General features: G+C 47.5%; 2 protein-coding genes across 4 annotated transcripts in view; both read left to right on the forward strand.

The window, feature by feature from the left end:
• The first annotated feature begins 245 nt into the window (after positions 1–245).
• On the forward strand, positions 246–1698 carry LOC119945399 (gamma-crystallin D-like). Of its 2 annotated transcripts, XM_038766451.1 has the most exons (4): positions 246–254; positions 401–643; positions 863–865; positions 1426–1698. In XM_038766451.1, exons 1-4 carry the CDS (start codon positions 246–248, stop codon positions 1696–1698), a joined length of 528 nt encoding a protein of 175 aa, XP_038622379.1. The 2 variants fall into 2 exon arrangements, with proteins under 2 accessions (XP_038622379.1, XP_038622378.1); XM_038766450.1 differs by lacking the exon at positions 863–865.
• Positions 1699–17075: 15377 nt separating this feature from the next.
• The window catches only part of IDH1 (isocitrate dehydrogenase (NADP(+)) 1), a 34462-nt gene continuing 26922 nt past the window's right edge, over positions 17076–24615 (forward strand). The window contains exons 1-2 of one of the 2 annotated variants that reach the window (XM_038766447.1): positions 17076–17184; positions 21767–21904. In XM_038766447.1, the coding sequence (XP_038622375.1) occupies positions 21783–21904 (122 nt within the window). In that variant the 5' untranslated portion in view covers positions 17076–17184; positions 21767–21782. Of the gene's footprint in view, positions 17185–21766; positions 21905–23507; positions 23607–24615 lie in introns of those variants that run through there. The other variant, XM_038766449.1, reaches the window with a different exon arrangement.

Raw genomic sequence — 24615 nt, forward strand, 5'->3', positions numbered from 1 at the left:
GATTTAACCAGGGACAACATTTTCCAATGACAGCAAGAATCTCCTAGAGAGAATGAGAAAAAACATACAAAGAACCTCTGAGCACAATGCCCAAGAGAGAAAGGCAACATGCTGTTCCCAGCCTATGAAAGTGGGGCCTCTTTTGTGCTGATCCTGCTGATGCAGCACCCAGCGGCCAGGATATATAACGTGGTGGGCCCCGTTGGGACCCCAACACTGATTGCTGCAAACACCGGCTGACAAGCATGGGGAAGGTGAGCCCGGCACGGGGGGTGAGGGAGCCAATGGGAGCTGTGGGGGCGCCGAGAGGGTCAAGGTGGCTGAGGGGGGGCAAAGAGGGATGAGGTGGCCAAGGGGTCTGAGCAGCCTCTGCACTAGAGCTGCCCTTCTTCCTCGACAGATCATCTTCTATGAGGACAGGGCCTTCCGGGGCCGCTGCCATGAGCGCAGCAGCAACCACTCCAACCTGCAGGCCTACTTCAGCCGCTGTAACTCCATCCGTGTGGAGAGCGGGAGCTGGATGGTCTATGAGCGGCCAAACTACCTGGGTGGCCAGTACTACCTGCGCCCTGGAGACTACTCTGACTACCAGCACTGGATGGGCCTCAGTGATGCCATCCAGTCCTGCCGCCTCATTCCTGCTGTGAGTATCCATGCCTCTGCACTCCCAGGCTCAGGGAGACAGGGATCCCCAGGGCTTGTTCCTCCAGCTGCAGCAGGACTGTCCATTATTGGGTGGAACACACTGGGAGAAACAGGAAAATGGGGCCATAGCCCCTGTGGCCAGTGGAATCACATTGTTTCAGAAGCAGGGTGTGGCTCTAGTTTGCCAGACCAGCCTAGTAGGAACTATAGGGGTCAGCATGTAAAGCTCATCGTTACCATATACTTCCTGAAAATGGGACACTGGGACCACTGGGACTGAGGCACCATCAGCATTCCCTCTGAAATGCTAATGAGCTGATGGAGTGTTTCCAGTATGGAAACACTATGTAGAGCCACTTAGGGACAAGAGTCTGGCCCCCCGATCCACCCCCGACATGTTATGTCATCATCCTTGGTATTTATTGAGCACTTACTGTATGCAGAACCCTGTACTAAGTATTTGGGAGGGTGCAATACTACAATATTGGTGGACATGTCGCTGCTGTTCTCCAACCAGCTAATTCCCAGCCCTATCCCTCATTGATCCCTAACAGACATGATGTGGCCTAATGGGAAGTTTTTGTTCACCTGGAGTTTTTTGGAAAATTAACAGCAGCCACAAAGCCACTGGACAGCAGGATGACCTTGTGACTGCTTCTGTGGCTGTTGGGTGGCTCGCAGTCCCAACTGGAGGGAGCGGGGAGGGACCGGGGGGTGCAGCCAAGATGGTCACAATTAGGCAGCTCACAGCATCTCTCACCCCTTCCCGCGGGCCGACAGTCCAGCACCCACAGGATCCGGCTGTATGAGAGGGAGGACCAGAAGGGCCAGATGGTGGAGCTGAGCGATGACTGCCCTTCTCTTTATGATCGCTTCCAGCTGACTGAGGTCCCCTCCATTAGCGTGCTGGAGGGCTGCTGGATCCTATACGAGATGGCCAATTTCCGGGGCAGGCAGTTTCTGCTGCGGCCTGGACAGTATGGCCGCTTCCCGGACTGGGGGGCTGCCGATGCCAGGGCTGGGTCTCTGCGACGTGTCCTCGACCTGTACTGAGACCTGCTTTGCCAGCATTTCTCCATCTGTCAGTGAATAAAGTATTTCCTGTGTGTTGCAGTACTGATGGACTCCTCCTATTTTTGCCTTTGGCACAGTGGGGTCCTGAGAAGATCAGCATGGCCTTGTGAAAAGAGCAAGGGCCTGAGAGTCAGAGGGCCTGTGTTCTAATCTCTGCTCTGCTTCTTGCCTACTATAAGACCTTGGGCAAATCACTTATCTTCTCCATGCCTCAGTTTCCTCATCTGTAAAATTGGGGTTAAATACCTCTTTCTCCTTCCTACTTAGCCTGTGAACCCCACATGGGATGGGGACTGTGTTCAACTTGATTATATTGCATCTTCCCCAGCACTTACTACAGCACTGGCACATACTAAGCATATATCAAATACCACAATTATTATCACTTTTTAGGGTAGGAGAGACATGGATGAGTTCAAAGGGAGAAGTCAAGAAATTCTCAGAGACTGCAGGTGAAGGTGATAGGAAGGAAATGAAGCAGAGCTGGCACAAGAGTTTTTGTAAGTGAGAAGCGATGGGATCAGAGCCACAGGTTGGGGCAGTGGTGTAGACTTTGAAAGTAGAAAGGAGATTCCCCCACTTGAGAGACAATTGAGAAGGATGAGATAGTGGATGTGGGAGTGAGAAGAAATAGGGCAAAGGAGAGGGAGATTTCAGAGAATTCTCTGCTGATGGTTTCAATTTTGTCAACAAAGTAGTTGGTATGGTCATTGGGGCAAGAGGGGTTTTGTACTGGGATATGTGGGGTCTCAGGAGGTTGTTACAGGCCTAGAACAAAATACTTTATGCTACAGGGCAGTAAAACTGAGGCAGAGGCTGAGAAGCATAGTATTAGTAATAGTAGTAATAGTGTAAGTAGTAGTAAGAGAAGCTGTGTCATCTTGTGGAAAGAACATGAGCCAGGAAGTCAGAGGACCTAGATTCTAATCCCCCTCCGCCACCTGTCTGCTGTGTGACTTTGGGCAAGTCACTTGACTCCTCTTTGCCTCAGTTACTACATTTATAAAATGAGAATTAGGGCTGTGAGCCCCATGTAGGACATGGACTGTGTCCAACCTAGCATGGCCTAGTGGATAGAGCACAGGCCAACTCAGAAGGTCATGGGCTCTAATCCCGCCTCTGCCACTTATCTGCTGTGAGAACTTGGGCAAGTCACTTCAATTCTCTGTGCCTCAGTTCCCTCATGTGTAAAATGGGAATTAAGACTGTGAGCCCTGAGTGGGACAGGGAACTATGTCTAATCTAATTATTTAATTGCCTGGCACATAGTAATTATTATTATTGTTATCTTGTATCTACCCCAGTGCTTACTATGTGTCACTTAACAAATGCCATTTTAAAAAAGTAGTAGTAGTAGTAGAATTTTACTCAATCACCTTGCCCCCCTCCTATCTTACTTTGCTGATTCCCTACTATAACCCAGCCTACATACATCACTCCTTTAATGTCAACCTACTCACTGTACCGATCTCATTTATCTTGCCACTGACCTCTCTCCCATGTCCTGACTCTGGCCTGGAACTCCCTCCCCCTTCACATCTGACAGACAATCACTCGCCCCACCTCTCAAGCTTTATTAAAAGCACATCTCCAAGAGGCCGTCCCCAACTTCGGCCTCATTTCCCCTACTCCCTCTGCCTTCTGTGCCACCACTGCCCTTGGATCTGTACCCTTTATTCATCGCACTCTCAGCCCCTTGGCACTCATGTTTACATCTGCAAAGTATTCATTTACATTAATGTCTGTCTCCCTCTTTAGACTGCAAGCTCATTTGGTATATTGTACTCTCCTAATCATGTATTCTGCACACAGTAAGTGCTTAATATATGTAATTGATAGTAGTAACAATAGTAGTAGCGTGGCTCAGTGGAAAGAGCCCGGGCTTTGGATTCAGAGGTTATGGGTTCAAATCCCGGCTCCACCACTTATCAGCTGTGTGACTTTGGGCAAGTCACTTAACTTCTCTGGGCCTCAGTTATCTCATCTGTAAAATGGGGATGAAGACTGTGAGCCCCCCGTGGGACAACCTGATCACCTTGTTAACCTCCCCAGAGCTTAGAACAGTGCTTTGCACATAGTAAGCGCTTAATAAATGCTATCATTATTATTAGTAGTAGTAGTAATGATGGTATTTATTGAGCACCACTGGGAGAAACACACTGTTCTAAGCAATCCAGAAACATGAGACACTTTCCCTGCCTTCAAGGAGCTTACTTATATTCGGGAGAGGAGACAGATATGAAGTCTACGTGCAGAGTAATTAAAACGAATCATTGATAGTGCAATTGAATATATGTAAGTACACATATAGTCCAGCAGGGGGCAACATGGTCTCAGCCTTTCCACTCCACAAGATTTAAGCATTGGACCAGGGATCTCCCCTTCCCCCATAATCCAGGGGATGGGCAAGGCAGGGAACCTGATGACATTTATTAAGCGCTTACTATGTGCAAAGCACTGTTCTAAGCGCTGGACACCAACAGAAATAGCATCACCTCCCATACATTTTAGAGTGTTGGAAATGTAGCTCTTGTAACTGTTGGATCAATTAATTAAAGACTGCAGCCTCTAAGGTCTTTGAGGGCAGGGAACATGTCTACTAACTCTGTTGTATTCTCCTAACCGCTTAGTACAATGCTCTGCACACAGTGAGCAGTTATTAAACATGATTGATTGATTTATAGAACATTTAACTGTACAAACCACTTTAGTAAGCACTTCGACGAGTACACCAGAGTTGGTAGACATGATTTCTGCCCTCAAGGAGTTTACCCTTGTCAGTATGCTAAGAAATAGGATGAAGAGGAGAAGGAGGGGGTTGTAATATTAAGTGCTGTGTGCAGAACACTGTACTAAATTCTGAGAGAAAATATACAGGGTTGAATTAGACACGGTCACTATCAATCAATAAATCAGTGGTATTTACTGAGTGTGTTGTGCAGAGTATTGTACTAAGAGCTTGGGAAAATACATACAACAGAGTTGGCAAGCACGTTCCCTGTCCACAACAAGGGTGGGGGACTCACAATCTACAATGGCTTCTTCAACCACAGTGCTCTTCGGCTTTTTATTGTGCTCATCATTGTTCCCATGTCCTTATGTGCTCCAATCTTTCCTCAAGTGCCCATTGCCAACCCCTTTCTCAGACCCCATTCCTAGACCACGAGCCCCCTTGGAATCAAGGACTCTGTCTCAATTATCCTTTACTGTATTCTCCCCCTGCCCTTAGTACAGAACTTTGCACCCAGTTGGTGCTCACCAGTGAACTCATTCATTTGTATTTATTGAGCAATTACTGTGTGCAGAGCACTGTACTAAGCACTTGTGAGTGTACAGTACAACAATAAATGGTGACATTCCCTGCTCACAACGAGCTCACAGTTTAGAGGTGGGGAGACAGACATTAATATGATGATAATAATAATAATAACGATGGTACTTGGTAAGTACTTACTATGTGCCAAGCACTGTTCTAAGTGCTGGGGTAGATACAAGGTAATTAGGTTGCCCCACGCGGGGCTCACAGTCTTAATCCCATTTTATGGATGAGGTAAATGAGGCACAGAGAAATTAAATGACTTGCCCAAAGTCACACAGCTGACGAGTGGTGGAGCCGGGATTAGACCCCAAAGTCTCTGACTCCCAAGCCCTTGCTCTTTCCACTATGCCATGCTGCTTCTCTAAAATAAGTAAATAAATTACAGATAGATACATAAGTTCTGTGGGGTTGGGAGGGGGGATAAAAGAAGGGAGCAAGTCAGGGTGGCGCAGAATAGAGATTCAGAGAGAGAGAGAGATAGATGAGATCTAGGTACAGTGAGAAGGTTAGCATTAGAGGAGCGAAGTGTGAGGCCTGGGTTGTAGTAGGAGAGTAGTGAGATGAGGTAGGAGGAGGCAAGGTGATTGAGTGTTTTAAAGCTGATGGTAAAGAGATTCTGTTTGATGCAGAGGTGGATGGGCAACCACCGGAGGTTCCTGAGGAGTGGGGAAAGAGTGGGGAAACATGGCCTGAACGTGGGAGTCAGAGATCATGGGTTCTAATCCCAGCTCTACCACTTGTCAGCTGTGTGACTTTGGGCAAGTCACTTAACTTCTCTGTTCCCTCATCTGCAAAATGGGGATTAAGACTGTGAGCCCTATGTGGGACAAACTGATGACCTTGTATCTACCCCAGTGCTTAGAACAGTGCTTGGTGCATAGTAAGCGCTTAACAAATACCATCAACATCATTATTATTATTGTGACCTAGAGGGAAGAAGCTGGAGGCAGGGAGGCCAGCAAAGGAGGCTGATGCAGTTAGTTTGGGCTTCCGCCTAGCACTGTGGCCAGCAGTGCATGGCCACATGAGGTCTGGATCTGCCCTTCATCCTGGCCCATTCTGGCAAGCATGTGTGGGGCCCAACAGGGGTTGGGGGAAGAAGGCTGACTCCTCACTGACTGTGAGCCTAGGACTGGGCGGGGGTTGGGGGGAGGGGAGAACACATTTATTTATGACTAATGGCCCCAAGATCACTTGCTGCACACCAGGTGGCTGAATCTGTTAGCGGTGCAGCCCAGACCCCCTAGGTCACTGGTGTATGCGGGTGGGTGATTGGTGGAGTGGGTGGACCTAGGCCTGGATAGCATTCAAAGAAGCGTCGGCAGTTGCTTAGGAATATTTTCTTCAAAGGAGCTAAGCAATATTCCACTACAGTAGACTGTATTCCTCTAGATTGTGAACTCACTGTAGGCAGGGAATGTGTCTACCAATTCTGTACATTGCACTCTCCCATGAACTTAGTACAATGCACTGCACAGAGTAAGCACTCAATATATGTGATTGAACTGAATGAATGAATGAATGGTATAGTAGACATAGCAGCAGAACCAATTTGCACTGGAGAACTGGGCACCAGGCCACAGTTTCTGCTCCGGTAGAGCAATCTTGAGGCTCCCTTCCCTGGGGCTGCTGCTATCTCGACACCCGAGCTGGGCCCAGCCGGACTGCCGGACTGCCTCATTGGGTCCCTGCTCTGGCCTTATCTTTCCATTCGTGCCCAATTCTCCAGTCAGCAGCAAGATAATAGTAATGATTGTGGTATTTGCTAAGCACTAGGGTAGTTATTAGGTAACCACATTAAAACCAGTCCCTGGTTCCACAAACGGCTCACAATCTTAGGGAGGAGAGGTATTGAATCCCCATTTTACAGATGAGAAAACAGGTTACCAAGAAGTTAAGTCACTTGCCCAAGGTCTATGGTGGGCAAGAGGCAGAGTCGGGATTATTCATTCATTCAGTCGTATTTACTGATCACTTACTGTGTGCAAAGCACTATACTAAGTGCTTGGCAGACTACAATATAACAATAAACAGACACATCTCCTGCCCACAGTGAGCTCTCAGACAAGAGGTCCCCTGACTCCCAGTCTTGTGGACTTTCCACTATACCACAGAAGTCATGGTTTCCAGTCCAAGCGACTGCCTCCATGAACCTTTGCTTCCTGTACCCTCTCTAAAATCCAATTCAGGGAATCAAATATGTGCTTGGGCTGGATTGCTGGTTTTACTTTGTTTTCCTGGCTTCTCTGAATGTAGAAGTCGGAGGAAAATAGCTGACTTTAGCTGTGATCCGCTCAATAAATGCGACAATGAAAGAATGGTCTCTGATCTGCTCTACTTCCTCGGCAACTGAGGGTACATTGTATTTCCCTTCTCTTCCTGGTTATAGTAACCTGGCTTCCAATTGTCTGGTATCTCAGTTCACTTCCAACTCAGAATCTGTCTGAGTTGCCTGCCTTGCTCAGGGCCAGGAGATGGGGGAGAAAGAGAAGAGGAGAGTAAAGGGGAAAAGGAAGGGGAGGAGAACAGAAGGGAGAAGGGCATGGAGATGATGAGGGGAGAAGATGGGAGAGTAGGGAAAGAGAAGGTGATGAGAGGGAAAGGGAAGGGGAAAGGGAGGAGAGGAGAAAAGAGAGAAGGGAAAGGAGTCAGAGAGAAGGAAGGTTAGAGGAGGGAAAGGGAAGGGATAAGAAGGGGAGGAGGAGGAGAACAGATGAAGGGAAGGGAAGGGAAAGGAAGGGGAGAGGAAAAGAGGAAAGGGAAGGGAATGGAAAGGAAGAGGAGAGGAAAAGAGGAAAGGGAAGGGAGGGAGGGGGAAGGCAGAGAAGGGTGAGCAGGTGGGCTGTTGTAGGCCCTATGCCAGCTGTGGCTTTCCTGGCACCCAGGTAGATCTACCGCCAGCTCCATGAGGCTGCTCCAACGAAAAGTAGTACCACCACTCTGGGCCTGGGGGATCCAGGGAGCAGTAGATAGAGTGGAGGCCTGCAGGAAAGGGGTCGCAGCCAGGTTACTAAGACTCTGGAAGTGGGCAGAGGATGGTTGCAGACACCAACACTACTCTGGCACTCCTGCAGTCACCCTAGGCCCCTGTCCTTGAAAACCACCAGCAGAGGGAAGACTTGTTACTGCGGTGTGAAGTCAGCAGCAGTGCTGGTAGAGAAGCCGCATGGCTTAGAGGAAAGAGCATTGGCCTGGGTTAATCCCGGCTATGCCACTTACCTGCTGTGTGACCTTGGGAAAGTCACTTAACTTCTCTGTGCCCTAGTTTCAATACCTGCTCTCCCTCCTACTTGGACTCTGAGCCCCATCTGGGGTAGGGTTTCATAATGGACAGACCAGTGTCCAGATGATCTGGCCCCTGTCCTTTACCATACTGTGTCACAAGCCTCTACGCCTGTTATTCATATTCAGCTCTCAGCCTCCCCCTGTTGTGACTCTTCCCACCAGGTTCAGCAGTTTAGGTATTCAAGCATTCTAATTTGCACAGACCTGGGTAGGGAACAGTGAATAGGTCAGTGGCTCACCCCAGTACAAATGCTCTGAAGTTAGTATATTTCTGCAAAATGGCATATATGGCATCATCACACAGGGTAATAATAATAATAATAATAATACCAATAATAATAATAATGGCATTTGTTAAGCGCTTACTATGTGCAAAGCACTGTTCTAAGTGCTAAGCACTGTTCTAAGTGCTGGGGAGGATATAAGGTGATCAGGTTGTCCCACATGGGGCTTTCAGTCTTAATTCCCATTTTACAGATGAGGTAACTGAGGCACAAATAAGTTAAGTGACTTGCCCAAGGTCACACAGCTGACAAGTGGTGAAGCTGGGATTTAAACCCATGACCTCTGAATCCTAAGCCCGGGCTCTTTCCACTGCGCCACGCTGCTTCTCTGCAGCAGGTATCCTCTGCAGTCTCTCATTTCCTCCTGCCTTCAGTACATCCGTATGGAGTAGAATTGCAACTACCGACTCTATTGCATTATACTTTCCCAAACACTTATAGCACAGTAAGCATTCAATAAATAGCATTGACTGATTGATTGGGATGCCCCTTTTATTTCACCCAAGCACTCACCTACAGGTCACAGTCAACAATTTACAGTTCACATGCCTTAACCATCATCCTAGCAAAAGAATCAATCAATCTTAATTATTTAATGCTTACTGTGTGCAGAGCATTGTACTAAGCCCTTGGGAGAGTACAATATAACAAAGAGGAAAGGTAGGGAATAGTGGTGGTGATAGTATTAAGAATAATGATAATAATAATCATTATTGGGGACCTACTAGATGGCAAGCACTGTTCTAAGCACTGAGTAGATACAAGTTAATCTAAGTAGGAGGGAGTAGGATTTAATCACTATTTTACAAATGAGGTAACTGAGGCATAGAGAAATGAAGTGATTTTCCCAAGGTCACACAGCAGACAAGTGGTGGAGCCGGGATTAGAAGCAAGGTCCGGTGACACCCAGGCCTTTGCTCTTTCTGCATACTAGGCTCAGAGCATCTAATATTCAGTACTCTATGCCAAGTGGGCATTCAATAAATAATACCACTACTCTGTCAATAGTATTTATGGAGCACTTACTCTGTGCAGAGCACTTGGGAGAGTACAATATAACAGACACATTCCCTGCCCACAACAGGCTTATTGTTTAGACAGGGAGGCAGACATTAATATAAATAAATGAAATTACAGATATGACCATAAGTGCTGTGGGGCTGGGAAGGGGGGAAGACTTAAGGGGGCAAATTAAGGCAAAACAGAAAGGGGTGGGAGAAGAGTAAAGGAGGGTTTAGTCAGGAAAGGTGTCTTGAAGATGTGGCTTTGAAGGTGGACAGAGTAATTGTCCGAATCGAAGAGGGAGAGCACTCCAGGGCAGAGGCAGGACATGGGCAGGAGGTTGGCAGAGAGAGACACGAGATCAAGGTACAGTGAGAAGGTTAGCATTAGAGGAGTGCAGTGTGTGGGCTGGGTTGCAGTAGGAGAGTAGTGAGGTGAGGTAGGAGGAGGCAAGGTGATTGAGTGCTTTAAAACTGATGATAAGGAGCTCCTGTTAATGTGGGCCTGGGTGGGCAATCACTGGAGGTTCTCGAGGAGTGGGGAAACATGGCCTGAATGCTGCCTGGATCATTTTTTTTTTTTTTTTTACAAAAATCAGAGTGAAGTATGGCCTGGAGTGGGAGGAGACAGGAAGCAGGGAGGTCAGCAAGGAGACTGCTACAGTAATCAAGTTGGGATAGGATAAATGCTTGGATTACTGTGGTAGCTGTTTGAATGCAGAGGAAAGGGCAAATTTTAGTGATATTTTGAAGGTCGAACCAAGAGGATTCAGTGATTTAGTAGTAGTAGTAGTACTTCCACTCCTCTAATTCTCTTTTTGACTCCCTCCAATTTGGTTTCTGCCCCTTTACTTCAAAGAAACTGCCCTCTCAAAGCTCACAAATGATCTCCTTCTTGCCAAATCCAGCAGCCTCTACTCCATCTTAATTATCCGCAACCTCTCAGCTGTCTTCAGCACTGTTGACCACACCCTTCTCCTGAAAACATTATCTAACTTTGGCTTCACTGAGGCTGTCCTCTCCTGGTTCTCCTATTATCTTTCTGGCTGCTCCATCTCAGTTTCTTTTGCAGGCTCCTCCTCTGCTTCCCACCCCCTAACAGTGGGAGTCCCACAAGACTCTGCCCAAATCTACATCTCCAGCCCCAGTCTCACTCATCTTCTGCAGTTTCTCATTTCCTCCTGCCTTCAGTACATCTCTACTTTGGATGTCCCATCTCAAACTTAACATAAAACAGAACTCCTTAGATTCCCACACAAAGTTGTCTCACCCATGACTTTCCCATCACCACTGTAGACAGCATCATCATCATCAATTGTATTTATTGAGCGCTTACTGTGTGCAGAGCACTGTACTAAGCGCTTGGGAAGTACAAGTTGGCAACATATAGAGACAGTCCCTACCCAGCAGTGGGCTCACAGTCATCAGCATTCTCCGTCTCACATGCCTATAACCTAGGCATTATCCTCGACTCATCTCTCTCACTCAACTCATATATTCATTGTCATCAAATTCTGTCAGCTCAACCTTCACAACATCTGCCACCACATTATGCTGAGCACTTATCCTATCCCGCCTTGATCATCAGCCTCTTTGCTGACCTCCCTGACTCCTATCTCTCCTCCACTCCAGTCTTATTTGCCCAGATCATTTTTCTACAAAACCATTCAGTCCAGTCCAGTCCTAATCCTGGCTCTGCCATATGTCTGTTGTGTGACCTTGGGCAAATCACTTCACTTTTCTGTGCCTCAATTAACTAATCTGTAAAATGGGGATTAAGAGTGTGAATCCCATGTGGGACAGGGACTGTGTCCAACCTGATTAACTTGTATGTACCCCTGCACTTAGAACAGTGCTTGGCATGTAGTAAGCACTTAACAAGTACCATAATTATTACTATTATTATGCTTCCCCATTCAAGAACCTTTGGTAATTGCCCATCCACCATCAAATCAAACAGAAACAGCTTACCAAAGACTTTAAAGCACCCAATCACCTTACCCCCTTCTAAGGTACCTCCTTACTATGACCCAATCCACACACTTCCTTCCTCCAATACTAACCTACTCACTATACCTCAATCTCTTCTACCTCACCACCAACCGCCTCCTCCATTCTTCCCTCTAACTGCCATCTTCAACTATCCATTCCCTAATGGCTTCTTCCCCCCTGCTTTCAAACATACCCATGTCTCCTCTATCCTAAAAAAAAACCTCCCTTGACCTCATGGCTCTCTCCAGTTATCACGTCATCTCCCTCCTACCTTTCCCTTCCAAACTCCTTGAGCGAGTTGTCTACACGGGCTGTCTCAAGTTCCTCTCTTTCCATTCTCTCCTTGACCCCCTCCAATCTGGCTTCCATTCCCTTCATTCCACAGAAACGGCCCTCTCAAAGATCACAAAAGATCTCCTTCTTTACAAATCCAATGGCCTCAACTCCATCCTAATCCTCCTAGACCTCTGCCTTCAACCCTGTAGACCACACCTTTCTCTTGGAAACATTATCCAACCTCGACTTCACTGACACTGTCCTCTCCTAACTCTCCTCCTATCTCTCTGCCCGCTCATTCTCAGCCTCTTTCACGGGCTTGTCCTCTGCCTCCCACCCCCTAACTCTGGGTGTCCCTCAGAAGCGCAGACCTGGGTCCCCTTGTATTCTCCATCTACAACCACTCCCTTGGAGAACTCATTTGCTTCCATGGCTTCAACTATCACCTCTATGCAGCTGCTACCCAAATCTACATTTCCAATCCTGATCCCTCTTCCCTCTGTGCAGTCTCACATTTTCTCTTGCTTTCAAGACATCTCTACTTGGATGTCCTCCTGTCATTCAAACTTAACATGTCTAAAACAGAATTTTGTCCTCCCTCTGACTGCTCCAACACTGGAGATGGCACCACCATCCCTCCTGTCTCACAAGCCCAAACCTTCGGCATTACTGTTGACTCCTCTCTCTCATTCAACCCACATATTCAATCCATCACTAAATCCTGTTTGTTCGACCTTCACAATATCACTAAAATCATTCATTCATTCATTCATTCAATCGTATTTATTGAGCACTTACTGTGTGCAGAGCACTGTACAAAGCGCTTGGGAAGTCCAAGTTGGCAACATATAGGGACGGTCCCTACCCAACAGTGGGCTCACAGTCTAGAAGGGGGAGACAGAGAACAAAACAAAACATATTAACAAAATAAAATAAATAGAATAAATAGGTACAAATAAAATAGAGTAATAAATCCGTCCAAACATACATACATATATATATATATATATATACAGGTGCTGTTGGGAGGGGAAGGAGGTAAGGGGGGAGGGGGAGGAGGGGGAGAGGAAGGAGGGGGCTGAGTGTGGGAAGGCCTCCTGGAGGAGGTGAGCTCTCAGTAGGGAAAATGGGGGAGAATCCCCCCCAGGCCCAAGGCCCTCTTCTCCATCCAAACTACTACCATGTTAATCCAATTACTTATCCTATCCCATCTGCATTACTGCATCAAGCTCTACATCCTGTCTCTCCCCACTCCAGCCCCTACTTCTCTCTGCTGCCCAGATCATTTTCCTTCAAAAACGTTCAAGCCACGTTTCCCCTTTTTACAAGAGCTTTCAGTTGTTGCCCATCCAACTCGGCATTGAACAGAAACTCTTCACCATTGGCTTTAAAGCACTTAATCACCTTGCTCCCTACTACCTCCACTGATTACTCTCCTACCACGACCCTGCCCACACAGTTCACTCCTCTAATGCTAACCTTCTAACTGTACCTCAATCCCATCTACCTTGACCCTGACCTCTGGCCCACATCCAACCTCTGGCCTGGAATGCCCTCCCTTCTCATATCCGATAATTACCCTCCCCCCTTTCAAAACTTTATTGAATGCACATCTCCTCCAAGAAGCCTTCCCTGACTAAGCCCTCCTTTCCTCTTGTCCCATTTCTGTCTGTGTTACATGACTTGCTCCCTTTATTTATCCCCCCTCCCAGCCCCACAACACTAATATGCATAGCTGTAGTTTCATTTATTTACGTTAACATCTGTCTCTCCCTCTAGACTGTAAGCCTACTCTGGGCAGAGAATTTATTCATTCAATTGTATTTATCAAAGTCTGAACACCAAGCCAACCTTGTTCACTTTGAATTTATCCTTTCCGGTCTTCTCCTCTGCCAGGCAAAACAACTTTTCCTCTCTCATTGACACCCATGCCCATCAGCCCCACCAGCTGTTCCGGACATTTAACTCCCTCCTCAGGCCCCCTGTTCCTCCCCCTCCTCCATCCCTCACCCCCAACGATCTGGCCTCCATTAGTAAAATTAACACCATCAGGTCTGAGCTCCCCAAAGTCACCCCACCTCCTTCTCCAACCCCCCCACTCTCAACCCTCTCCGCTACTCTCCCATCCTTCCCAGCAGTATCTTCAGATGAGATCTCCCTTCTCTCAAGTGCTACTCCATCCACCTGTACTTCGGACCCCATTTCCTCTCATCTTTTGAAAACTCTCGCCCCTTCCCTCCGCCCCTCCTTAACTTCCATCTTCAACCGCTCACTCTCCACCGGTTCCTTCCCCTCTGCCTTTGAACATGCCCATGTCTCCCCATCCTAAAAAAACCCTCTTGACCCCACTGCTCCTTCTAGTTATTGCCCTATCTCCCGCCTACTCTTCCTTTCCAAACTCCTAGAGCGAATAGCCTACACTCACTGCCTCAAATTCTTCAACTCCAACTCTTTCCTAGACCTCCTCCAATCTGGCTTCCATCTCCTACACTCCACTGAAACTGCCCTCTCAAAGGTCACCAATGACCTCCTTCTTCCCAAATCCAGTGGCTCCTATCCTATCCTAATCCTCCTCAACCTCTCAGCTGCCTTTGACACTGTGACCACCCCCTTCTCCTCAAGCAGCATGGCTCAATGGAAAAAGCATGGGCTTGAGAGTCAGAGGTCATGGGTTCAAATCCTGGCTCTGCCAATTGTCAGCTGTGTGACTTTGGGCAAGTCACTTAACTTCTCTGTGCCTGGTACCTCATCCATAAAATGGGGATGAAGACTGTAAGCCCTACGTGGGACAATCTGATCACCTTATATGCTCTCCAGTGCTTAGAACATTGCCTTGCACATAGTAAGCACTTAACAAATGCCAACATCATCATCATCAACATGATAACCAACCTTGGCGTCACAGACTCCGTCCTCTCCTGGTTCTCCTCATCTCTCTGGCCATTCATTCTGTTTCCGTTGTGGGCTCCTCCTCCCCCTCCTATCCCCTTACTGTAGGGGTTCCTCAAGGGTCAGTTCTTGGTCCCCTTCTGTTCTCCACCTATACTCATTCCCTTGGTGAACTCATTTGCTCCCACGGCTTCAACTTTCATTTCTATGCTGAGGACACCCAAATTTACATCTCTGCCCCTGCTCTCTCTCCCTCCCCTCAGGCTCGGGTCACCTCCTGCCTTCAGGAATCTCCATCTAGATGTCTGCCCGCCATCTAAAACTCAACATGTCCAAGACTGAGCTCCTTATCTTCCCTCCCAAACCCTGTCCTCTCCCTAACTTTCCCATCACTGTTGACGACACTACCATCCTTCCCATCTCACAAGCCCGCAACCTTGTTGTCATCCTTGACTCCACTCTCTCATTCACCCCACACATCCAATCAATCACCAAAACCTGTCGGTCCCCCCTCCACAACACAAAGATCCACCCTTTCCTCTCCATCCAAACCGTTACCTTGCTGGTTCAATCTCTTATCCTATCCCGACTGGATTACTGCATCAGCCTCCTCTCTGATCTGCCATCCTCCTGTCTCTCCCCGCTTCAATCTATACTTCACTCTCCTGCCCGGATTATCTTTGTACAGAAACACTCTGGGCATGTCACTCCCCTCCTCAAAAACCTCCAGTGGTTGCCTGTCAATTTACGAACCAAGCAAAAACTCCTCACTCTTGGCTTCAAGGCTGTCCATCACTTTGTCCCCTCCTACCTCACCTCCCTTCTCTCTTTCTACAGCCCAGCCTGCACCCTCCTCTCCTCTGCCACTAACCTCCTCACTGGGCCTCGTTCTCTCCTGTCCCACCGTTGACCTCTGGTCCACGTCCTTCCTCTGGCCTGGAATGCCTTCCCTCCACACACCTGCCAAACTAGCTCTCTTCCTCCCTTCAAAGCCCTACTGAGAGTTCACCTCCTCCAGGAGGCCTTCCCAGACTGAGCCCCCTTTTTGTCTCCTCCTCCCCTCCTTCCCCTCCACACAGCACCTGTATATATTTGCACATATTTATTACTCTATTTTACTTGCACATATTTACTACTCTATTTTATTAATGATGTGCATATAGCTATAATTCTATTTATTCTGACGGTTTTGACACCTGCCTACATGTTTTGCTTTGTTGTCTGTCTCCCCTTTCTAGACTGTGAGCCCATTGTTGGGTAGGGACCATCTCTATATGTTGCCGATTTGTACTTCCCAAGCGCTCAGTCCAGTGCTCTGCACAGTGAGCGCTCAATAAATATGATTGAAGGAATGAATGATTGAATGAATTGAGCGCTTACTGTGTGCAAAGCACTGTTCTAAGCGCTTGGGAAGTAGAGACGGTCCCTACGCTTGTTTTTATAGTTTACTCTCCCAAGCGCTTAGTTCAGTGTTCTGCACTAAATCAATACTACTGACTGACTGTTCCCACATATACCCTGAACGAGGTTTAGCGCAGTAACTGGACCGCCTCCGTACCGCCCGAGCTGGCGAAGGGCAGAGCCTGTGTGCGACAGCTTCCTAAATCGGCCGGCTGATTCAGTCCGCATGCGCCCCTGGCTGGGGAACGCGGCTCTGCTGCGCATGTGCAACCCGCTCCACTTGGGTCGTCCCCAGCCCTGACTGAATCCGGCCGGTGGTGTCCCGTGACTGATTCGGCCTGGCTACAACTATAATAATGGCAAAACCGGGCCGGACTTGTCTGAGCGCCGGGACTCCACCTGGTCCGGCTCCTTTCTTCCCCCGGGCAGCCGGGCCTGCCGTTTAACGCGGCTCCTCTTCTCCGCGACCTGTCACTAGCCGGAAAGGCGAGAGATGAAACTCCGTCTCCTCAGAGCGGAGCTGGGATCCGCCCACCCCTTCCCCCCTGCTCCAACCTCGGACGAGCGGGCGTTATCCCCCTCCTTCTCCTCCTCCTCCTGCCCCGCGCCCCTTTCCTTCTTCCTCCGCCCTCTCCGGGGCGCCTCCCCGCCTTCCCTTCCTCCTCCTCCCTCTCTCCCCACTCCTCCCCGGCCCGCTGCAGGCCGCCTCTATTGGCCGCTTGGGGGCTGGAGGAGCCTGCGGATTGGCCGTGGGCGCGGATGGGCGTGCTGGTTGAGCTCAGCCCACCCTGACGGTCCGGACTCGTCCGGCGGCAGTCGGCTCAGCTAGGGCAGTACGGTCGGTCGGTCGGTCGCGCGCGCACGCTAGATACTGGAGCGCCTCCCGTCTGGGCCGGCCGGGGTGCGCTCGTTCGCTCGCGTCTGAAGCGGTTGTGTGCGCGCGCGCCTCGAGAAGTGGTCGGTGGCTTTGTGTCCGTGTGCGATCCGCGTTGCCCACGACGGGGAGTGTACACGACGGGTATGTGCCCCCGGGCGCGTGCAGTGGCCAGTGCACTCCGGGGAGGCGGCGGCATCCTCGGGCTGTAGGTGCACCGGCCCGGGGCCTGGAGAGGGGGTGGAGGGGGCGCGGGCGCAGGGCACCCCGGCTCACCGAGCCAGGGAAACGGAGCCATCAATGATTGGCCTGCAGAGGTGGGGCTGGGAAGAGGCGGGTTGCAGCTTGACCGTGATGTAAGAATCCCTGTGCAGGAGGGGGGATCCAGTAGGGTAGTTGCCAGCGCAGGCAACACCACACCCCCTAGGCACATAGCTGCATAAAGGCACATTCACACACGGACACGTATTTAGTCACACATACAGATAAAAGGCACACGCACACTCACTCAACCCGACCTTTAATCCCTAGGTGCTCGGTGGATTTTTTTTCTCCACCCCCGTGTATCTCTACTATCGTCCCGAAACAAGCAGCTTGACCCCTCTCCGGTGTTGCTTTGCTTTGGAACCTGGGGAGGAGGCAAGTGGTTTGGCTTGCGCAGGGATCATAGAGCATTTGAATGTATCGGAGGGCTGCGGGCAGTAAGGAGAAATGTTTGAGGCCACGGATAGGCTGAAGTCATTAAGATGAAATGCGGTTGTATTACAGAGACTTGGTTGGCTGCTCCGCTCTTTTGTAATATGGTAATCAACCGATCAGTGGCATTTATTGGCGCTTAGTACAGTGCTAGCGCTTAGTACAGTGCTCTTCACATAGTAAGCGCTCAATAAATACGATTGATGATTTATTGAGTGCTTACTATGTTCCTACCTTGGGAGAGTACAATGCAAGAGAATTAGCAGACATTTGCCTTGTCCATGATGAGTTTACAGTCTCCATGTACTCAATTCATATCCCCTTCAAGATGGGTGACCGCTGCAGTCAGGGAGAGGAGGAAGATGTACAACCTGCCCTGGTATCTGAATGAAATGCAGCTGTAAACTGCCCAATTTACTTGGCAACACCAGTAAGGATATGGATTGCAGAAAGTGCTGGTTGGAAGTTCACTGTTGCTCTGGGTGAAAGTTCACAGCTGAAAGCCCTCAGCAGCAGTAACAACTCCAGAATGGGTCAACCCTTTCAAATCATAATAATTATGATATTAGTTAAGTGCTTACTATATACCAAGCACTGTTCTAAGCGCTGGAGTAAATTCAAGGTAATCAGGTGGGACACAGTCCCTATCTCACATGAGGCTCACACTCTTAATTCCCATTTTACAGATGAGGTAACTGAGGCACAGAGAAGTTACCTGACTTGCCCAAGGTCAGGCAGACAAGTGGCAGAGCTGGGGTTAGAACCCATGACCTCTGACGCCCAAGCCTGTGCTCTTGCCACTAGGCCAGGCTGCTTCCTCTGTTTCCATTAATTCCATGCTGCTTCCATTAATTCATTCATTTGTGTGCATAACACTGTAGTAAGCACTTGGGAGAATATAACAGTAAACAGGCACATTCCTTGCTCACAGGGAACTTACAGTCTAGAGGACGAGTTTACAGTCTCTGTCTTTCTCTTCAGGTCCTGTGATCATTCTTACAGATTTCATTTTTAGTGGGCTTGATGGGCATTCATCTGTCAAGAGATTATTGACCACTGTCTGCTGAGGGAACAAATTAAGTCCATAATAATAATAATAATAATGGCATTTATTAAGCGCTTACTATGTGCAGAGCACTGTTCTAAGCGCTGGGGAGGTTACAAGGTGATCAGGTTGTCCCACGGGGGGCTCACAGTCTTAATCCCCATTTTACAGATGAGGTAACTGAGGCACAGAGAAGTTAAGTGACTTGCCCAAAGTCACACAGCTGACAATTGGCAGAGCCGGGATTTGAACCCATTACCTCTGACTCCAAAACCCATGCTCTTTCCACTGAGCCACGCTGCTTCTCCTATAATAATGATGGTACTTGTTAAGCGCTTACTATGTGCAAAGCACTGTTCTAAGCACTGGGGAGGTTACAAGGTGATCAGGTTGTCCCACAGGGAGCTCACAGTTTTAATCCCCATTTTACAGATGAGGTAACTGAGGCCCAGAGAAGTTAAGTGACTTGCCCAAAGTCACACAGCTGACAGTTGGTGGAGCTGGGATTTGAACCCATGACCTCTGACCCAAACCCATGACCTCTTTCCACTGAGCCATGCTGAGTCCATGAGTAGAGTTTCTTGGGTATGGAAAGATGAGTTGGAGATTCTGCAGGGCCTGACCTGGTTCCACGTGCTGGAACACAGGTAGGAAGATCAGTGCATTAAAAGCAGAGCTCCTCGCTTAGAAGAGTGCAGGGCACAGAGTAAGCGCTTAACAAATGCCATAATTATTAGAGCATCAGGCTTCAGACTGGCAAGACCGTGTTTGATAAAGATAAGGATGTTAGGCCCTTTCTTAAGTCACTGGATTGAAAGAAGTGGGCAAACAGCTTCTAATTCAGAGAACTCTGCTAGGTTTTGATTCATGTCTGAGACATTTTACTTAGCTTGGCTAGGTTATATATCCTCTCAACTTCCCAAAATTGGAAAGAAAGTAGTGTCTAGGCTGTAGTGAGGAGGAGCACATAATCAATTTGGGGAGAGTGAGGATTTTTAATCCAAGAATGAATTAGTAAAAATAGACAAAAGTAATGAAAGGAAATTTGAAGTGTTTTTCATGCATTCTTTGGATTAGCCAGGGGTAATGTAAAAAATTCCCGTGCTTTAAGTAAGGAGGACCGTGTGAAATCTAAAAATATTTTTAGCCATTCCTTTTATAATTGCAAAACAGCTAGAAAATAGCCTGTTTTCATTCCATGGCTTTGTATGTATATTAGAACTGCTTGCTCTTTAGGAAGAATTGCCAAGTCATGGCTCTTGTGAAAGAAGAAGTATTAAGCAATTTGAATGTGAGGTAGCTCATTGGAGGTTTGCTAAATGCTTGCAAGGACAAATGTGAAAGTGAGATCAAGTATCTCTTTGCCAAAGGGAGACCTTCAGTGATTAACTGTTTCAGTATAGCTTGTTCCCAGGCAGGTTGAAGAAAATCACTTCCAGACACTGGTGTTTCAAGGGTGACCTTAATTGCAGGTTGCCAGTACCAACTTCTCAAAGAGCTGAGAGGTTTTTCAGTTCTCTGGGAATGCGTTTGGGCAGGCGTTCGTGTCTGGGAAATTTTACCTATCTTGGCTAGGTTGTATATCCTCCTAAATCTCCAAAATTTGAAAGAAAGTGGTGTCCAGTCTGTAGTGAGGAGGAGCACATAATCAATTTGCGTGAGTGAGGATTTTTAATCCAAGAATGATCAGGCTTTCTCAAAAGGGGTTACATTTCACTTCTTCAGAGCATGCTATTGGTGTCCCTTTCGGATCTGTGGTTTGAATATATATAACTGAACTCTCTCACCATGAGACCTGGGGGAAAATTGCTCAGGTACATTTGGTGCAGTGATTTCTACCATGGTGGGAGCTAAGAGAGAGAGTATGTCCCCGGGGGTGGTAAAGGGACAGGGGACTAGCTCTTCTTAGCCACTAAGTCCCTGCTTAAAGTTCCAATCTTTTATCTTTAAAATCACCCTGTCCGTATTGGCCCTATCTTTGGGAGGCAAGCCTTAGGGAAAGGAGAGAGGGAAGAAGGAGCACAGGATCCTGGGTTGCATCTGAGGTAGGCTTAGAGAGATTTGTTCTTCAGAAGGCCCATTAGGGACAGTAGTCTTTGCTCCCCTTTCATGTGGGATTCTGAGCAGAGGTGGACTTAAAATTCATCCTGCTTCCCTGCAGAGACTGGCTCAGTAGGCCGGTGAGGGCGAACTATGACACTTTTTCCCAACGAGGTTGGGAGATGGGGTGAGGAAATATCCAAGTCTGTCATTGCTCCCTGACTCCTGATTTGAGAGAGACACCCTCCCCTCCTTCTGTCCCCTCCCCCCATCCTCCTCTCCCACCCCAGGAGTCAGAAGGACCTGGGTTCTAATGCCAGCTCTGGCCATTTCTCTGTTGTGTGACCTTGGGCAAGTCACTTCACTTTTTTGTGCCTGTTACTTCATCTGTAAAATGGGGTCCAATTTGATTAGCTCGTATCTATCCCAGTGCTTAGTGTATATTTCAGACACACAATCTTATAAAATCAGTGCCATTAGAGTCATACAACTGAGATAACAAGACATACTTCATTGGTGGTGGATTAGCATGTAACCCTTTGGAATAATTATGTACATTTGATTTGATCTTCGGTTAAAAGAAAGCAGTTGTGCAAACTTTCCAATTTCTATTAAAAATAATCTCCCACTCCACCAGCACCTTCTAAACATTTAAGTCTTCGCAACCCCAATAGCACATATGTACTACTTTATTGCTTCCTTCTAGTTGCAATCTATGTATTCACAACCCCCTTAGCACATATGTACAAATCTTCAATTCTTTATTACTTCCTCTTTTCTGTAATTTACTTATATGCCTGCCTCTCCAACTAGATTGTAAGCTCGTCAAGGGCAGAGATCATGTCTTCTTATTCTGTTGTATTTTCTGTGCATTGAGTGCAGTGTCTTATTGCTTGATCAATTACTAGCAATTTCTGGGTTTGTTTTTTTTTTTTTCCCTCAAAGCTCTTCTCAGGTCAACATGTCCAGCAAAATCTGTGGCGGGTCTGTGGTGGAGATGCAAGGGGATGAGATGACTCGAGTAATTTGGGAATTGATTAAAGAAAAGCTCATTTTCCCTTATGTGGATCTGGATCTGCACAGGTAATTTTCTCATTCTGGGGCTATCACTGAAGCTGACCTGGGTCCATTAGACTGTGTGTGCCACCAGCACAGGGATTGCATTTTTAACATGTGACTAGCAGGATGTTCCCTTCAGCCCACGTTTCAGGTGAGAGCCTGCAGAACCCCTGGGCTGGCCCTATGTTGGTGGTTCACATGAAGCTGAATGAAGAGATACCAAGCACCCCTAGGGCTGGGAAAGTTTTTGGAGACCAAACTGAACCTGTGAGCTTATGAGTTTGTGGTTCCAGACACACCAGAAGCTGACTTCCTCATTAGAGTACCTATTTAGCATAGAAAAATGGAGATGAGAAATACAATATAATAGTAATTGTATATAAGTGCTTACTATATGCCAAGCGCTGTTCTAAATGCTGGGGAAGATACAAGTTAATCAGGTTGGACACAGTCCCTGTCCCATATGGGGCTCACACAGCTGACAAGTGGCGGAGCTGGGATTAGAACCCATGACCTCTGACTCCCAAGCCTGTGCTCTTTCCACTAAGCCATGCTCCTTCTCAGTGTGGTTCTAATCCCGGCTCTGCCACTTGTCAGCTGTGTGACTTCAGACAAGTCACTTCTCTGTGCCTCAGTTACCTCATCTGTAAAATGGTGATTAAGACTGTGAGCCCCACGTGGGACAACCTGATTGCCTTGTATCTACCTGAGTGCTTAGAACAGAAGAATGCACTGGTGGGAATTAAATATGGTCCTTGTCCTTTGGGTGCTTATAATCTAAAAATGGGAGGTGGGAGAGGGGACTGGTAACATATCCATAAGACTGATGAAACAAAACACCAAGGCAGCATAAAGATGAACAAAAAGCTGTAGGGCACTGTGATTGGAAAAGCAGAAATTCTGGCTCTTCGTGGCTTAGAGTCCACAGTCACTATAGCAGCCATAATGACTGCTACTGCAACAGACACTACAGCCTTCCCAAGGCTTTGTGGAGGTGGCACCTGGCTGGGGCTGATTTTTCTCATTCCTTGCCAGGGTGGTGCAAGACAGGTTGGGATAACGGTTCCTCAGTGATATGGAGGAGAGCCAGTATGGGTCCCTGGTGAGGCAGTAGGGTGATCTGGTAGAGGGGAACACAGGGTGCTCTCAGAGCTGCGGTGACAAAGGGGCAGTCACAGGAATTGCAACAAGAAGGGAGCAGGACCCCAGTGGATTCACTGAGGCTGGAGGGGCGTACTGTAGCAACTCATATCTCCTGTACCCTGGCATGTTAAAGGCATGTCAGGAGTATTGATAATAGTATTTGGTAAGCACTGTTTTGCTTGGTCAAATAGGGGCTCTGGAGGGAGGCGGAGGCAAGGGGAGAGAGAGAACGTGCACACAAGCGTGCATGTGCACATGAGCTTGCAGGTGCACACACTTTAAGGAGAAGTTGCAGCAGGTAGAAAGATAGGTGAAAGACTTATGAAAGCCTTTCTTCAGTCTTGAAAGAAAAAAAGCGTGCTCTCTGCCTTTATTATTACAACTTTTGAAAGAGCAATTGAGTAGCTGAAGTCTTGTATTGCTTCAAGTTTTCTTTTGCATCATTCTGTGCTTTCAATGAGAACTTTGTTTTCTTTTTAACAAGTCTGTAGCTTCTAGGTGTGTGTATATAGAGGATTTTTCTGCCTCAGAATATGCACAGATGTTGGCAGTAAAACCAGAGAGCTGAATCTGAGAACAAAAGGTAAATCCCTCAACAATTAGAGAAAGGGTCATGGATTCTACTGAATGACAGCTCCAAGGAGGCTTTTAATACAAAACTGGTTATAGACTTAGCATAGTCAGCAAGAAGATCCCCTACTCCTTCAGTCTGGCATATGAATAAAGCTTTACTTGTTTTCCACTTCATGTTTAAAATCCCTTTTTGCTTAGCACCCTAAAAGGCTATTTAATGTCTTTCACTGAAGATTTTGGATTTGTCCTCCGTGAGCACTTGGTATTCACCTCAGTCCCAGATTACTTATGTACATAGCCATAATTTATTTTAAAGTCTTTCTCTTCCCTCTAGCCTGTAAGTTTCTTGTGGGCAGAGAATGCGTCTTCCAACTCCCTAGTACTTTACTCTTCCAAACACTTAATACAGTGCTCTGTGTACAATAAGCACTCAATGATTGATTTGGATCTGTTTTTTCTTTCACAGCTGCTAATAACTTTATAGATACTGTCTCCTTGACAAGAGCGTCATCAGTGTTCCTTCAAAATACAACAGTATTTGTATGTGTGCATATGTTTATAGAAATATATATTCACACATATAAATAGACATGTGCACACAATGATGTAGAGTAAGCTTTTTTTAGCCAGCTCCTTACTCTTTGGTGCTTCGGAGAACCCAGGTTCCTGGATAGACCTGCTAAATTGGTCCTTTGTAGAGAGGAGTATACAACGTGTGACTTCTCCCCTGTGACTAGGCAGCACTTCTGTGGGGATTGCATAAACTCTTTTAGTCTGTTTAGCAAACAGCACTTAACCAGCTGGAGGCTTTGGGGGAATCTTCTATTTGGATCAGCAAACCAAACCTATCAATCAGTGGTATTTTTTGAGAGCACTTATTAAAGGCTTGGGAGATTCATAGACAGTTTTCCTGCTTCCCTGACTAAGCCCCCATTTTCCTCTTCTCCCACTCCCTTCTGCATTGCCTTGACTTGCTCCCTTTATTCGTCCTCCCACCCCAGCTCCACAGGACTTATGTA

Source organism: Tachyglossus aculeatus, chromosome 25, assembly GCF_015852505.1.
Source record: "Tachyglossus aculeatus isolate mTacAcu1 chromosome 25, mTacAcu1.pri, whole genome shotgun sequence".
Lineage (NCBI taxonomy): Eukaryota > Metazoa > Chordata > Mammalia > Monotremata > Tachyglossidae > Tachyglossus > Tachyglossus aculeatus.